General features: G+C 41.3%; 1 protein-coding gene across 1 annotated transcript in view; it reads left to right on the top strand.

The window, feature by feature from the left end:
- The window catches only part of LOC129708244 (dynein axonemal heavy chain 17-like), a 184,232-nt gene that overhangs the window by 72,768 nt on the left and 94,196 nt on the right, over positions 1–17,268 (top strand). The window contains exons 27-34 of the mRNA XM_055653887.1: positions 1,316–1,438; positions 2,059–2,406; positions 4,561–4,652; positions 6,379–6,505; positions 6,932–7,084; positions 7,856–7,981; positions 9,531–9,638; positions 11,504–11,674. Coding sequence (XP_055509862.1) covers positions 1,316–1,438; positions 2,059–2,406; positions 4,561–4,652; positions 6,379–6,505; positions 6,932–7,084; positions 7,856–7,981; positions 9,531–9,638; positions 11,504–11,674 — 1,248 coding nt within the window. The remainder of the gene's footprint in view (positions 1–1,315; positions 1,439–2,058; positions 2,407–4,560; positions 4,653–6,378; positions 6,506–6,931; positions 7,085–7,855; positions 7,982–9,530; positions 9,639–11,503; positions 11,675–17,268) is intronic.

Below are 17,268 nucleotides of genomic sequence, written 5' to 3'. Positions count from 1 at the left end.
TTATCACCAGCTTTCTCTGTTCAAGTTCAAGTTCACATTTATTGCCACATGCACCAATTAGGGTACAGTGTAATTTGACTTAACATGCAGCCACACAATCAAAAAGAACACAATACACAATAGAGTACAACATGAACATCCACCACAGTGGAATCAACATTCTTCACTGTGGTGGAAGGCAATAACATTCAGTCAGTCCTCCTCCTCTGTGTTATAATTCATGTGGTCATTTAAACTCTTCTTTTTATTTTAACACAAACATTTAAGAAGTATTTTGATCCATTTTTCCCATTAATGGTGCTTGTTAATCGCTTAATCTTATTTATTTTTAAATTGTTAACTTTTCTCATTGATTGAAAGTTCGTGAAACTGAGACATTAGCTTGATTTTTTTTTTCTCCATAGAACATGTCCTGTCTGCTGTGCAATTCTAGCATTTTCTGATTTTATTTCAGCTTTGGGAAGTCATCGCCATTTCCTTCACATACATTCCATTAATTTTGGACAAATTGTAAATGGAACTCCCCTTTCAACTGTTTTTCAAGTACAATTATAACTGCAACAAAAGATTGTTTCAGGACTCTCTAGTTTGCTCTTGGCAATCATTGATCCATGTCAAAAGGCCTTATTGTGCAATGATAAAATAATCTTTTCTGATAGACTTTTCAGTTCTATTTTGATGAATTATCATTTCCTTTTTTCGTAGAAAACAAATATGTGTTTTAATTTAAAAGCAGGTTAAGGCTCTGTATGTATTCCTTATTTTCTCTATTATTTCAAGGAATGCCATACTATTGTAATCTGAGAAATTAGCTTGTATTTAGAACAAGTTAGCATATTTGCAGAGGTCGCATCAGGTTCATAATCTTATTTACAATTTCCATATGGATAAGTCTTATCATCTGTCCATTTTTTTGGAAATGTTGCTATCAATATGAAGTTAAGCTATATTGCACTAGACGTTCCAAGCTCTCCTGAGTAAGATGATCTTAGATGGTATAACACAATGCAATTTAATTTATTGCCAGCACAGACGACTAAATGGGAAAATCCTTCATGGTCTCCATTTCTATCTTATGTGGAGTCTCTTTGAAAAACTATTGAGAGGTTCGGCTGTGATGAGTCACAAAACCCTATAGTCACTGGCATTCATAATCTTTACTTGCATGTTTGGAAAGGTAATTTAAGTGAGAGGACTTGCAGTTGGATGATTTAAAGAAAGGAGGAAATACATTTTTGAAAGAAAGAGAAAATTGATTTTATATGTGTGGAGAAATTAGAAAATGATAGTTTATTTCTATTTCTTGTTCTCACAGGTCAATTTTGTAATGTCAGATGAAACAACTCTTGCAGACTTATTGAGTCTGCAGTTGCACAACTTTGAAGATGAAGTGCGCAATATTGTTGACAAATCTGTGAAGGAGTCTGGAATGGAGAAGGTAATGGGTTCACTTAAAAAAAAAAGATAAACAGGAACACATGTGACTTTCAAATATCAATAGTCATACTAGCCATTCTGTAAAGGATAGATTTTTAGAGATTTGGACTAGTTCACAGAACCTCAGAGCCAATGTCCTTAAGTTTTGAAATGTCCCCTATATTGAAAAATTTACAGTGGGAATGCAGATATACACTGTATCAATTATATATGTGTAATTTAATACTCCATTAAAAAAAAACGTAATTCAGTTACCCAGGCTCTATTTGAAGGCTAGTGAAAAGGAACCAAGATGAAACAGTCACAATGTAAATATTGCCAAGTTACTGCACCATTTTCAGTCAAATCATTGAGACACTGGAATCTTCCCTTATATTTGAATTTTTGGGATCCGAATATAGAAAATCTTCCATCTATCTTAGTTCTCCCTCTCCTGGAACAAGCCCCACTGGATAATAGGGATCGTAATTCCCCTCACAGTTTATTGATCAATTATACTGTGCACAGTGAAGTAAAAATTTGTGTATATTTGAAGGAGTATTAAACATCAAAATTGCAAGTAAAAAAGAACACTTCATCAAATTGTAAATTATTTAAAGAAGTATATTTTCTATTTTGCAGGTATTGACTCAACTGGATAACATTTGGACTGTTATGGAATTCGAACATGACCTTCACCCCCGGACAGGAATTATGTTGTTGAGAGGAAGTGACGAACTTGTCGAGACATTGGAGGACAATCAAGTTCAATTACAGAACCTGATATCTTCTAAATATATTGCATATTTTCTTAAACAAGTCTCCAGCTGGCAGCATAAGTTGTCCACTGCAGACTCTGTCATTTCCATTTGGTTTGAAGTACAGAGAACTTGGGTGCACCTTGAGAGTATATTTATAGGTTCTGAAGATATCCGTACTCAGTTGCCTGAGGATTCCAAGCGTTTTGAGGTCATTGATGTTGATTTTAAAGTAAGTTGGCCTCATGGCTAAAAGCATAAAAACAGTCATGCTTCGTTGAAATTCTTGATCATCCTTTTCCTTATCATAGCCGGCCTCAGATTGCATAGAAGTGAAGAAATTAAAAAAGAAGCATAGATGGAGGTTATACAGTATATGCAATAATTTAAAAACAGAGAGCTAAATGAAGAATCAATATTTCTTTCAAATGAAAATTCAATAAACTTTGGAAATTATAACGTGGCTTTAACATTCCTGGGTCAGAGACTTAGCATGTTCAAAAATGAGAAATATATAATGTGATCAATTTACTCAAACAAAGCATTTTGATGCAGGATTTGCTGTAACTGACATTTTTGACAGAATTTACTCAATAATTAACAATAAATTCCAAACCACACTTCCCTACAGCCACCCATATGTCAACATAGACATTCCTCATAAATGTAGGATGTTTCATTTATTGCAATTTATAGCGTCATACGGCATGGAAACAGGCCCTTGGGCCCAACTTGCCCACACCGACCAACATGTCACATTGTCACTATTCCCACCAGCCTGCGTTTGGCCCATCTCTCTCCAAGCCTGTGTTTATACATGTACCTGTCTAATTGTCTCTTAAACGTTGCAATAGTCCCTGCCTCAATTGCCTCTGGGGCAGCTTGTTCCATGCACCCACCACCCTTTGTGTTACCCCTCAGATTCCTATTAAATCTTTCCCCCTTCACCTTAACCCCATGTATTTCTATTTATGTAAGTTATATAATTTTAATTTTCTATTTTGTCAGTTATATGTTCTCTTACCTAATAAAAGATGTTTATCTTGTGTTTATAATGTGTATTGATATAATCAATGCAGAAATATAATTAACTATACTTTGAAGTATTTTTCAATTAAACAAAGGGCTTTAAACATTGCCAAAAATCAGTGTTTGCTTAGAGCCATAATTTGTACATACATTGCTTGGAAACTAGTTTTGGCATCTCCCAAAACTGTTTGTGGACTTCATGGAGCATTATTAACCTGTGTTGCTTTCAATTCAGGCAGCACGCTAAATTTGTGTTTTCTCATTATGCATGCAATACTGCGAACTCCACTATTTATTGTATGCCTAGTTTTCAGAATGCCTGGTACAACTTGAAGCCAGCAAATGTCTCTTAACGGAAAAATGTACTGTGACTACATTAGGTGACGTGAACTTACAACTGAACTTCACCTCAAAGATGTTTAAGAATGGCCTAACATTTGCTAGATGTAATTTATTATGCTGTTTTCCAAAACTGCATAGAAGACTTTTACTGAAGAGGAGAGGTATCCTTTTTCTGGAAGGCCCTGAAAGCCCTTTAGACATTACAGTACATGTAGAAGTCAGTGGGAGGAAAGAATTGTGGAGATTAATGCTAGGAGTAAAGCAATTGCAATCTGCATACAAGGCTGCAAACATTGCAATGACCTTAAACATTTTAAGTGCTATATTTTACCAAATACATCAGTAGTCACAGACATTAATCAATGCACTACTTTCTACTCCCTGTTGTATTAAACCATCAATCACGTTCTTAAGGGTTGTGGATGACAATGAAATTTTAATGTTTAAAATTGACAGGATATATTATTCATATGGCCACATAGTTACTTGTAATCCATATATCAAAAATGTTGCAGATAATTAATGTAATATTTTCCAACTTCGCAGCGTTGAAATCATACAGACACACCAAGCGGATACACACCTTTTGGCTCACTGAATCCACGCCTACTGTTAATCACCCATTTACGCTAATTCCATTTTTATTCTCTCCACGTTGTCATCAGTTCTCCCCAGATTCCCCCACTCATCTACACACTAGGGGAATTTTACATTGGCTATTTAGTCTACCAAACCACATGTCTTGGGATGTGGGAGAAAGCAGACACGTCCTCAAGCTTCATGTGGACAACACTTGAGATTAGGATTGAACCCACGCATCTGGCATTGCAGGGCAATGGATCTACTAATTGTGCTACAATACTGCCCAGTTCATAGCAAATACTCCAGATTTCCATGCCACTTTTGATGGTGGAATAAAACATGCTTGTTTTCTGCATTTATGAAGTGATGTACTAAAATTAATGTTTGGATAACATTTCTACTAGATGGATAATTGTCATTTTTTACTCGGCAGGAGATCATGGCAGATGCAATTAAAACTCCAAATGTTGTCGAAGCAACAAATAAACCTGGTTTGTATGATAAATTGGAAGAAATACAGGGACGGTTAGTGATGAATTTATTTTCATATTTTGTATTAATGAAGCATTTTCTTTTGTTTTTATAATTTCTAGACAGAACAACTTAGTACATTTTGTTTTCTAGTTTTATTAATTGTTTCAAATGTAACTCAAGAAATTAATCGGCATAGTGATAGATAAAACTTAAAGATTAATAAGTGGTTAAATGATTGGTATGGGATTTACATTTAGAGATTTGTGACCCATACTAGGATGTTCATCCTAAACTGGGTGGGAACAATGTCAGAACAAAATAGGATTGCGATAAAGGTTGTAGTTAGAACAGCTGAAGTGGATATATAGAGAATGGACGCCAATAAAATATTGCTGAATTTAGAAAGGAAAGACAAAGAGGAGGATGTGAGATAACTATGAATTTGCAACAACTTGACAACAGTAGAATAAAATGACATAACTAATATTAAAAGAGAGACAGAATTGTGACAAAGAATAAAAAGGGAATGATTGCTTTAAATGGCTATTTGATGAATGGAATAGAAATGGAAGAAGAACTATGAATGAGTAAAAATAAATTGAACAATAAGACACAATTTCAACAATCCCACAATAAACTGGAAAGAAGAGTTAGAAAGAGGAGAAAATGGAATGCATTCTTCCTGTTTTCTTTCTAAACTCATGTGCAAAGAATATCATTGGAACCAGGGCAACAAAGAAAAATAGACACTATGAAACTGAAACAATAATGATCATAACATAAATGGAGACTAGATGTAATGTTAAACATGTGTACATTTTTGTCATGTTCAGATAGCACCTTGCAGTTCTGGTCTCCATATTAATCATAGGATATGGAAGGATTGAGAAATTGTAAAAGATTTGCAAGAAAGTTGAAACAGAAAAAGAAGTGACTGATAGGTACAGTGCATTCAGAAAGTATTCAGACCCCTTCACTTTTTCCACATTTTGTTATGTTACAGCCTATTTCTAAAATGGATTAAATTATTTTCATCAATCTACACACAATGCCCCATGATAAAAAAGCAAAAACAGGTGTTTAGAAATTTTTGCAAAGTAATTAAAAAGAAATAACTGAAATATCACATTTACATAAGTATTCAGACCCTGTACTCAGTACTTTGTTGAGGCACCTTTGGCAGCGATTTCAGCCTCAAGTCTTCTTGGGTATGACGCTACTAGCTTGGCGCACCTGCTCAGTCAGGTTGGATGAGGAGCGTCGATGCACTGTACCTTATGAGTAGAAGTGGAGATTTGGTAAAAATGTAACTTACAGGCCAGTAAAATTGTGGGAGATGTTTGTTTTATTACATTCTTAAAATTTGCTCAAACTTTGGCTCACTAGTATAGTTTGTATGTAGTGCAAGTACATACATTATAAACCTGTTTTTGCTGATGGATATGAAAGCTGCAGATCATAAATATAAGAGACTCTTTTGTAAATCCAGTGGGGATTTAGGATCTATTACTTTACCCAAAACATGATTAAGAAATGCATTACATGATAATAAGTAGTTGAGCTAATTGATCACATAGGTAATTAAAATTATACTAAACAAGCAGATTGTGGGAGGAAGGATTGGAAGTTTTATGAAGGAGATTGGGTAAAGGTTATAGTGGAATGTACATTGACCAATTAAACCGAATGAGCAGTTTTGTTGTTTTAGATTTGATATAACACTGAAGAGTTTCTGCTTTTTTATATAATCCTTTTATATTCTGTGATTTCACTCCAGTTTGACACTTTGTGAAAAAGCCTTGGCAGAATATCTTGAGACAAAGAGACTGGCTTTTCCAAGATTCTACTTTGTCTCTTCTGCAGACTTGCTCGATATATTATCTAATGGTAACAATCCCGTAGAGGTGAGATATTTAACTTTCCATATTGCTCTCTATGCAAGATATCATAATCCTCATAGATTACTGTATAGCATACAACATTACAATTGCAACTACCATTTCCCGTGCGCATTTATAATGTAACTCACTTACTTTATAGCTCAATTATTGGCCATATTTTAAGTTAAAAGCATATGAATTACCTGTTAGTCCCAAATCATACTTGCAATTAGGGTGGGATAATTTATATACCATACTCTATAGGGATTGCAGATACTTGACACACAGAAGCTACATCTGATAGAAGTGGGATGAAGGATATCTAGAATGTTATTATCACTGAGTATATATATATATATATATATATATATACTGCCACATTGATGATCAAAATATATTTTCATGAGAAAATAAAATTATTATGGCCATTAATATTCCTTCATATCCTAGGTGAGCGTACATTTGGCAAAATTATTTGACAGTCTGTCAAAAATGAAGTTCCAAATGGATGCTGATAACAATGTAATGAAAATTGGAATTGGCATGTATAGTAAAGAAATGGAATATATGCCTTTTGATGAGCCATGTGATTGCACTGGTCAGGTCAGTGTCAATACATTTGATATTATGTAATGATCACTTAGTAAGGTGGAAAAATGTGATTATCTCTTTTATGATCTACTGAAACAATCCTAATTCATCTCCACACCTGAAGATTGTATGAGGACTGTGTTGATTGATATTACATTTCTCTGTGACTCCTTCTCCCTCACCCTCACCCCTCCCTCTCCCCCTCTCCCTCTCTCACCCCTTAGATGTTGTTTGACCTACTGAGGACTGTCAGAGTTCTCTTTTATTTCAGATTTCCAGCAACTGTGGTGTTTTATGGTGCAAAGTTCCAGCATTATTTTGTTGCCCTCTCCTCTTATTCATCTATTGTTTTCCATCTTCTCCAGATGGAAAAGATGTGTTTACTAAGCCTTGCTCTCCATCACAGACAATCCATTTGTTATCTCACCATTTCCCCATCTCTGCAATTTAAAATGTTTGTTTTCTAATATTTCCTACCTCGGGTGAAAGGCCATTGACTTGAAGAATTATGTTTTCTTCACTTCCTGCTGATATTACATGAGCTACTGAATATTACTAGCATTATCTGTTTCTTTTTAAAGTTCTAACGTGTGCAATTTTCCACAAATTTTCTGCTGAATTTCTTTGCATTTCAGTGGTAACTACAGTTTAAATTAACCTAATTCCCTGTGATAAGATAGTTATGAAAGGCTCTGGTAAAGGAATATAATTTATTTAGTTATTTACATTTGTTCCCAATTCAATTTGCTCTCAGTGTATGTTTTCTGTATGTTTTGTGGACAGGTTGAAGTTTGGTTAAATCGGCTGTTAGACAGAATGCGTGCCACATTACGGCAAGAAATTGCTGAAGCTGTAACGGCTTATGAAGAAAAGCCCAGAGAGCAATGGATATTTGAATACCCTGCACAGGTAATATTAGGAACAAATGTCTAAAATTAGGTAATTGTGGGGGTTAAAGGAACGATAGCAGGACTATCCACATTGTGGTTCCTGGAGTCTTTCTGACTGCCAATCTTGTTATCAGTTGAATCAGTGCCATTGTAACTGCAAGGAAAAGATTCACCACGGGTGGATGAGCACTAAAGGAAACAGATGGGAATTAAGAGCTCAGAAGTATTAATAATCCAAATGCCATGATTACTTTACATATGGCAGCCTGCCTTCTGGAACCAATGCCATAAACTCTTACTTAATAGATCTGGCAATGAGAGATTCATCCTTCATTTTAGTTTTAAAATTCCGATTAGAGATCTAAGTGCGCAATGTACCTACTGTACAGGCTCATACTTGTTTATAATGAAACCTTCATCCAGCCAGAAAATGTACACTTAAATTGCATTAAGTATCATTTGAAGTTGGCAAATACACCTGCTCAACCTCTATGCCTCAAATGTTACATACTTGATTAGTAGCAGGGCATAATGTTGCTCCCTACTATTTCCTTCAGGATTTACTTAACCTTAGATTATCACTGATATAAATACCTGTAGAAGATTATAAGAGTAAGCAAGTCATGATAGGGTTTATAGGATTTTGGTTAAGCTGCATTTTGAGTATTGCATGCAGTTCTGGTTGCCACATTACAGGAAGGCCATGGAGGATTTAGAAAGGGTGCAGAGAAGGTTTACCAGAATGATGCATTATTCGAGGGTATTAGCAATAAGGAAAGGTTGGACAGACTAGGATTGTTTTCTCTCGAACAGCAGAGGTTTGTGGGAAGACCTGATGGAAGTATATAAAATTATGAGAGGCGTAGATAGGGTAGACAGTCAAAATGTATTTCCCAGGATGGAAATATCAAATAGTAGAGGCATAGCTTGAAAGCGAGAGGAGCAATGCTTAAAGGAGATATGTGGGGCAATTATTTTACACAGAGAATGATGAGTACCTGGACTATGCTGCCGGATGTGGTAGTTGATACAGATACAATGGTGGCATTTTAGAAATTTTTGGATAGGCACATGGATATGTAGGGAATGGAGGGATAGGGTTTATGTGCAGGCAGGTAAGGGTTGGTCTTGGCAGCATGTTCAGCACAGATATTGTGGGCCAAAAGACCTGTTCCTATTGGAGGAACAGCACCTCATATTCCGCCTGGGTAGTTTGCGTCCTGATGCCATTAATGTTGAATTCTCCCAATTTTGCTAGCCCTTGCTGTCTCCTCCCCTTCCTTAACCCTCGAGCTGTCTCCTCCCATCCCCCCCCCCTCTCGGGCTCCTCCTCCTCCCTTTTTCCTTCCTTCTCTCCCCCCCTCCCCTCCACCCCCCATCAGTCTGAAGAAGGGTTTCGGCCCGAAACGTCGCCTATTTCCTTCGCTCCATAGATGCTGCTGCACCCGCTGAGTTTCTCCAGCAATTTTGTGTACCTTCGATCTTCCAGCATCTGCAGTTCCTTCTTGAACGAACTGTTCCTATGGTGTAGTGTTCTATGTTATCCAATGTTACAATTCTTGTTTCAGGTTGCTCTGACTGGCTCACAAATTATTTGGAATGGTGAAGTTAGCGGTACATTTGGAAAATTGGAAGAAGGTTATGAAAATGCCATGAAAGACTATCTGAAAAAACAGGTTTGCTAATAGAAACATAGAAACATAGAAATTAGGTGCAGGAGTAGGCCATTCGGCCCTTCGAGCCTGCACCGCCATTCAATATGATCATGGCTGATCATCCAACTCAGTATCCCATACCTGCCTTCTCTCCATACCCCCTGATCCCCTTAGCCACAAGGGCCACATCTAACTCTCTCTTAAATATAGCCAATGAACTGGCCTCAACTACCCTCTGTGGCAGAGAGTTCCAGAGATTCACCACTGTCTGTGTGAAAAAAGTTCTTCTCATCTCGGTTTTAAATTGAATTCTCCCAATTTTGCTAGCCCTTGCTGTCTCCTCCCCTTCCTTAACCCTCAAAATAATGAAGTATATTTTCTTTATATTAGCATTATTGTTGAAATTCTGACACTTTTTAGCAAATCAGGTGTTAATCTGAGAGTCAAATTGGACTATGGTGAAAGAATCAGTCAAACTTTTATTTTACTTAAACTTGCAAGCCACTTCTCCAGGAATAATATTGTAAAACAGTTTCCGTTAGTTATTTTGGCTGAAGGCCATTGATAAGATCAGAGATTAGAAAACCTATTGTAATATTAACGACTATAAGAAAACAATGGAACTATATCACCCACATCATGAAATTATTTTTGTAGTTGTCATTTCAAACTCCTTGTCACATTTTGTGGAAGGATGTTATAAGAAAACCATAAACATCTAACAAACCTGCACTGTGATTGCCCTCCATCTTGGGAACAGTCTCTGACCTGAAAAAGCTGCATGTTTACAATTATCATAAAATGGTGCAACATTGCTTGCACCCTTCCTTATTTTAATTATTGCTGTATTTCTATATGCCAAGAGGATGCATCTGTGCACACATCTTTTACTTTTTAGTGCAAACAATTTGACTGTCCTTACAGCATTGATCATCTTTCCATGATGATAGTGCGGTGACCACAGCACCTTCTCTTTTGTTTTATTTTTCTGTGTAATTGCCAAATTGATGGCAAGCCCAGCTGCTGTGGTATCTATCTGTTCCATCCCCCAACATGCAGTTCAATGGTTCAGAGAACTTTATATGGAATTTTATGTCATCAACCAAGTCAACATTGCAATAATTCTGAAAGTCTGGGCTTTGTAAAAGCAGAAATTTGCTTCTTCTTCTCCAGGATAAGGTTGTGGAAAGTTACTGCTAATATTGCTCGGTCAACTGTGGTGACTAAATTTCAAAATCAATCTTTTGCTTGCAAAGTACTTGCAGGAAGAAGATGTTATAATAATCAGTTGTAATATTTTATCTGAAAGGCGATCTTTTTAATAATACAACTGTTCTCATTTATGCCCTGAATAATAAGTTAGGTCATCAATAACCTGTAGATGATCTGTAAAGCTACACCTTTTTCCAGTATCATGCAAGTTCATTTAAATGTTTATTAACATTTTAGGAAATATGTAAGTTATTTATTCTTTTTTTATGTTAGGCTTATCAGTAAACTGATTGTAAACATGTTTTCAAGGTTCATATTTTATTTTACTTCTTCAGCAATTTTAATATTTTTTTAAATCCATAATTTAATCATTTTTGTGTCTGGAACTTGAAAAATTCCAAGCATCGTTGGAAAAGTCTATTAAAGTTAAAAAATTAAAATAATTACTGATGCTGGAAATCTGTAATAAAAAGATGCCGGAAACACTCAAAAGGTCAGGCATCATCTGCAGATAAAAATTGAAAGCTTGATTCAGATGGTTCTTGACTTGAAACATTAACTGTAATTTTTGTACAGGTGATGCCTGAGCTGCTGTATTTTCTGTTTTTATCAGTTTTGCTAATTATCAATTTGGCTCATTAATGATCCTAAATTTATCTTTATGTAAATGCCAGATCGGTCAACTGAATGCACTTATCACATTACTGATTGGCGTCTTGTCAGTTGGAGAGAGGCAAAAGATCATGACAATTTGCACAGTTGAGGTGCATGCTCGAGATGTTGTAAACAGAATGATTTTAACAAAGGTGGGTAATACTGGTTTTCCATTTTTGCATTCATTACTTGTTCATGGAAAATAACATAATTCCAGTTTACAGTGATTATGGTGATTTCAACAGTCAAACTAATGGAGGTGTTTCTAGGAGTCACAAGAGACTGCAGAGTATTCAATATTCAGCAAAAAAACAAAGAGTATGACTCCAAGTGCTGGAGTAATACAGTGATCAGGCAGCATCTTTGGAAAAGATGGAAAGTAGGAGGGGGGGCAATGCCTGTCGAGTGATGGGTGGATATAGGTAAGGAGGAGGGTGATTTGATTAACAGTTAGTTGTCAAAGGTCAGAGGTGAAAATACAAATGGCTGTGAGATAAGGAGCGGAGTGAAATGTAAAGCCTGGGGAAGGGATATTGGTGGAAGGGTAACGGGATCAGGATAATGGGAGAAATGTATGTGCATCCAGGGAAGGTGAAGGAGTGGGGGGGATTGTTACCTAAAATTGATTAATTCAATATTCATATTGTTGGTTTGTAAGCTACTCAAACGGATACCGTTCCTCCAATTTGAGTATGGCCTCACTTTGGTGATGTAGGAGGCCCAGGATAGAAAGGTTGGTATGGGAAGGGAAGTTAAAATGGCCTGCAACCTGGAGATCCAGCAGGCTTAGATGGACCGAGTGCAAGTGTTTGGCGAAGAGATTGCTTAGTCTACTTTTAGTCTCACTGTTGTGAAAGAGGCCAGATCAGGAGCACTGAATGCAGTAGATGAGATTAGAGGAAGTGCATGTGAACCTCTGTCTCAACTCGAAAGGTTGCTGGGGACCTTGGATAAATCCCACGCATTAGAGTCATATAGTCACACAGTACAGAAACAATCCCTTCTTCCAAATTGCCCAGCTGCCGGTCGCGGACTCTGGCCGAGTCGGAGCGGTGGAGGAGCGCTGCTGCTGCTGATGCTGTTGCTGTTGCTGCTGCTGCTGCCGGAGAGTCGGAGGCTCTACAGGTCTGTGGACGACGGCGCCGGGAGCCCACGGCTCCCTGGGGGGAGACCGCTTTTCGGGGCTTCTGCGGCGGCGACTTCTCCCGCCCGAGTTGCGGGGTCGAAGAGCTCCTGGAGCGGGGCCTGACACCACTTCCCCGCGCGGCTGGAAATGGCCGCGACAATCTCTGCGATGGCGCACACCGGGGGCTCCAACTTTGACAAGACCCGGGGGGTGTGTGACCTCACACACCCGGCGTGGAGATGCGACTGTGTTACCGCTCAGTGCAAAAAGAACAGACACAAAAGGAACCAATAAGGTGAACGAAGAGAACTAAAAAAAAGAAATTAAAAAGGGGATCGTAGTTTGGGGGCATCGGGAAAACATAAGGGTACAAAAAATGAGAGAACGAAAGTATAAATCAGAATAAAACTTAAAGTGGCACAAGGAAGTGATAGCTGGGGTGGGTTAGGAAGAGTGACACCGAAAAAACAATAAACGCAAAAAGCGGGCGATGTAAAAAAAGGACCGAAAATCGCAGCGAGATAAGGATGAATTGACGTAAAAATGATATAAATGCGGAAAATGAACGCGAAAGTAAGTATGAGAGGCTCGGATTAATAAACCAAAGACATGACGATAACAAAATCCATCACAGACACGAAACCACTGAGAACGACAAAAGACCTAAGTAGACACGCAGTCCCAATACAAGAGGCGTAAGCGAAGGGATGAAGGAGAATGAGTTTATAGAAACGGTGGGATTGGGAGGCAACACAAGGAGGGGGTCCCGAGTAGAGGGTAACCGGAGCGGGATCGGTCACTACCTCGGTGAAGAAAAGTTGAGCATCGAGGGACAGGAAACTATATCTGTGAAGAAGACACCAGGGGATAGAAGGAAGAGGGGAAGCCTGAAGGAGAAGAAACAAATAGTAAACAAAGAGGGGGAGGGAAGCAAGGCTGCACCAGAATAGAAACCAACTAGAGGGATAGCAAAACGGAACTAATAGGCGGAAAACCGGAACAAAGTAGGAACATCGAGCTGGGGCGTCTATTACACTAGAAAAAAGGAAGAGAAGAAGAGAAGCGTAGTCAGCAACCAGCAAGAGGCGCCATGGGGTAGAAGGTCCACTACATCCCAAAAACAAACACAAAAAGTCCGTAGGTGAGGAAAGGGGGAACAGCCGTAGAGAATGACATTTGGCTGAAGATAGGAAAAGCGCACGCGATGCCCGATTCATCAAACCCAGAGGGTCAGAAGTACTTGCGGCTAAACAAATCGGTTAAGTAACGAAGGAGCCAGTAACTAACAATACCAAGTTGCGTACGGGAACACCTCTCCGTATGGCTACCCCGATATGGATGCACAGTCACACGAAAAGAGTCGCGGTCACCGACAAAATAACAAAGGCAGCTACGTCGGCGTGGGACTATGGCTACAACCCAGGTGCCCACTGAGAAGAACTACGTACATCGCGATATCAGGTGCAAGCGGACTAAATAATAGCACCAAAACAGAAACCCCGGCCCGAGGCGTCAACCCACAAATCACCCCATCCCACAATCCGAAAAAAGAGCCACCGACCACCGCCAGGGACATAACGCAACCCCTAGCCAACCAGTGGCACGGCTAAGCGGCGTGCACCAGGGCAGGGAGGCGGCGCCGGAAGCAAGGGGGACACATACCCAAATAACCGACGGCGGGAACAAGGACTGCAACTCGGCAAAGCCATGAGCCAATGTGTAAGGCAAGGTGTCAACCTACTGGCACCACCCCCTGTCCCTCGGTGCCACCGGCATAGGGCGCATACGATCCTAGCCGCACTGGAGATAACTGAAGAACGTATGAATAGTAAGACGGGGTGAGGAAACCACTACACAATGTAGGAGACGGACCTCATGTACACGTCCTCAGCAATGATAAGGGTGTGGCTGCAAGCATAGATCAGATCAGGAAGGTGAGATCCCTTGAAATGAGAAGAAGAAGTACAGTGGTGCGTGAACTGTGTGAGTAGGGGCAAAACGGAAACAAATGGCCAAAGCTTCAAATAAATCAACTAGCATGGGAAAAAGTGTGTCACATGGGAAGAGATGTAACATTAGAGAAGGAAAAACAAACCGTAGGGCTATACGCAGAAAACAAATGGCATACTAGACAGAAACAGAGTGCTTCCGGAGAAAGAGCAAAGGTAACAAGTCGATGTGGCAGAGACAAAAGCCCTTTTGAAGGCAGAAGGATGGACGTCAGGGAGGCACAGTGAGCGTCCGCACACTTGAAAGGACAAGGAACAAAGATCGCAAGGTGAAATTGATGGGGGCTTTACCGACAAACATATGAAAAATGGTGCAGGTGCCAATAAATGCGAGCACTAGTAAGAACCATGGAATACAAGTAAATATCACACCGTGCGTGGATCACGTATATTATGGGGCATGTCAGGAACTGGGAACAGAAATTTAAGTGCTTGCGAAGTAGTATGAGCTAAAACAATCAATCAAACGGACAGTGGAAAAGGCAGGTAGAGGAGTACAGCAGGAACAGGCATCATTTACCACCAGACTACCCATAACGGCCACAGCTGAGCGGACCTGCCCGCCCCAGGGGGGGTATCGAACTTTAACCGGGCATGTAAGGTACACACTTAGGAAGCGGCTCGTTCCATAGAACAGCACAGTCAGGCAGTAACCCACCGACGGGACGGCGGAATAAGCGCGGGACACGTTTGCGAGAGGCATGGCACAGGGAGGCCCGACGCAATTCCATAGAGTCGTAATCGTCCATATATGCAGCTATAGTCACGCTAGCACCGGGTGGTGGGTACTATAAGTATGTGGAAACCAATAAGAGGGGGATGGGGGTTGAGTAAAAACAGAGAAGAAGCTTGGTGAGGGGTGTAGTCAGGGGACGAAGTTACAATTAACGACGGGCCTGCGGCTGGGAGCTGGGGCGGATCACGCCCAGGGCCGACCAACAGAAGCAGGGGGAAACAGAGCCAAAAGAGTTGGGAGAGCGGTGAACCGGCGAGGGGTGGAACTCACAAACATGATACGAACTAGCGGCGCCAGCACAAAAGGCAACAATGCCAATCACCCAGGCTTCCCAGAGCCCTACCGAACTTCTGTTGCGATGACCGCACGCACCGCATAGTGCGCACGCACCTCCCAACCCGCACCGACCAATTGGAGGCAGAACAGACGTGGGGGCCAGGGTAAGGTAGGCCTGAAATTATATGTCTAGGTAAGGGTGGCCGATGGCCGTCGGCAAGAAGACATCAAGAACCAGCGCCCCGACACGCAAAAAAGATAGAGCGCCGGTTCGTCGACCTGTCGTACAGATACAAGCGCCCAACGAAAGTACACTCATACCCAGTTTCCAATGAGGCTGCACCAAAACCGCGGGCGACTACGCCAGCATGCTTGGATTTCTCTTTGGATAAGCCGCATCTCAGGCCGTTGGAGGTACAGGGATCTATTACAGTATGGGGGACAGATAAGGCTACCGGGACGAAACCCGGAGGCAGCCCACCAGCTGGTCCGCATTGTACCACGCATGGGTGGGTGAAGAAGGGGCAGTGTGCGGGTCGTGAGGACGTCCAGGAAGGGTCCGGCCCCTCGGAGGTGGACGGTCAGGGGCTGGGGGGTCAAAAGGCGGCCAAGCCTAAACAAGCAGAGACCACTGACTGGTTGAACCCGCGGTAATAGCGCAGGCCCAGGCAAAGGAGCCTACAGACTTGGCTTGAGGACTTCCAATAAAAGCTCGCCGCAAAAGAAAAATGTACGTGAAGATACAAAGTGTTACGAGAGGGACAACCGTCAGGCGGGCCGTTTGTGCCAGCTGGGAGGCTTCAGGCCAAGGAAAGGACGAGGGGGCGTTTCTGGCAAGTCGTGTTAAGTGTGTGTAGGTATGTGCCGTGGTACAAAACGACGAGAGGGTGGAGTTGTGAAGGGCGTGAGAAGCTTTGAGATCGAGAGAGCAGAGCGGGCTGCCGGGGCAGTCCTAGCCCAGTTCCCGCAGCCCTGCAGGCCGTGGAAGGACGGTCGGCTGGCCCGTCGCAGACGCGCCTACAAAAACAATCCGGGTGTGTGCCCCGCCGAATCCGTGGCGGGGACAGAAACGCAGAGCGGAGGGGTCGAGGCATGGAGGCGTGGCAGCCGTACGAGACACGGGAGGGCGGTCACGCTTTCGGTGGGGAGCCCCGTCGAGATGCCGTGACATGGTGCGGGAATCGGGACCCATTCTGACCGTCGCTCGGAGGGCATTGGCTGGGGCACGACGCATGCCCGGCGGGGAACGGTTCCCATAAGAGAACAATCGGGAGCAGGGGAGGCCTGAGTAAAAAAGGCGCTCTGCGCCCTGTCGGGCGGGGTCCTGGGCCAGGGCTGCTGTTGTATAAAAGGACTAGGTCATGTGAACAACGTCTGGCTCACCGCCCGACTCGCCTAGGACAATACAACGGCTGTCAGGAGGGGGACGGGAGACCAGGAACCCGGGTGCCTGCCGAAGGCCTGCCGGGGATGGCGTGTTCGTGGCCCGCTGTCCCTTGTGCTGCCACCCATCTGCGCCCACTCTCTCTCTCACTTCGTCACACCCGTAACCATCAAACAAAAAAAAAAAAAAAAACCCTAACTGTCCCTTAGGGGTGGAGGACCTTATGGGGGAGTCGGTGCTGGGAATGCGAGAGA

The sequence above is a fragment of the Leucoraja erinacea genome, chromosome 23 (genome assembly GCF_028641065.1).
Source record: "Leucoraja erinacea ecotype New England chromosome 23, Leri_hhj_1, whole genome shotgun sequence".
Classification (NCBI taxonomy): Eukaryota; Metazoa; Chordata; class Chondrichthyes; order Rajiformes; family Rajidae; genus Leucoraja; species Leucoraja erinaceus.
This window is presented reverse-complemented; position numbering and strand designations above follow the sequence as displayed.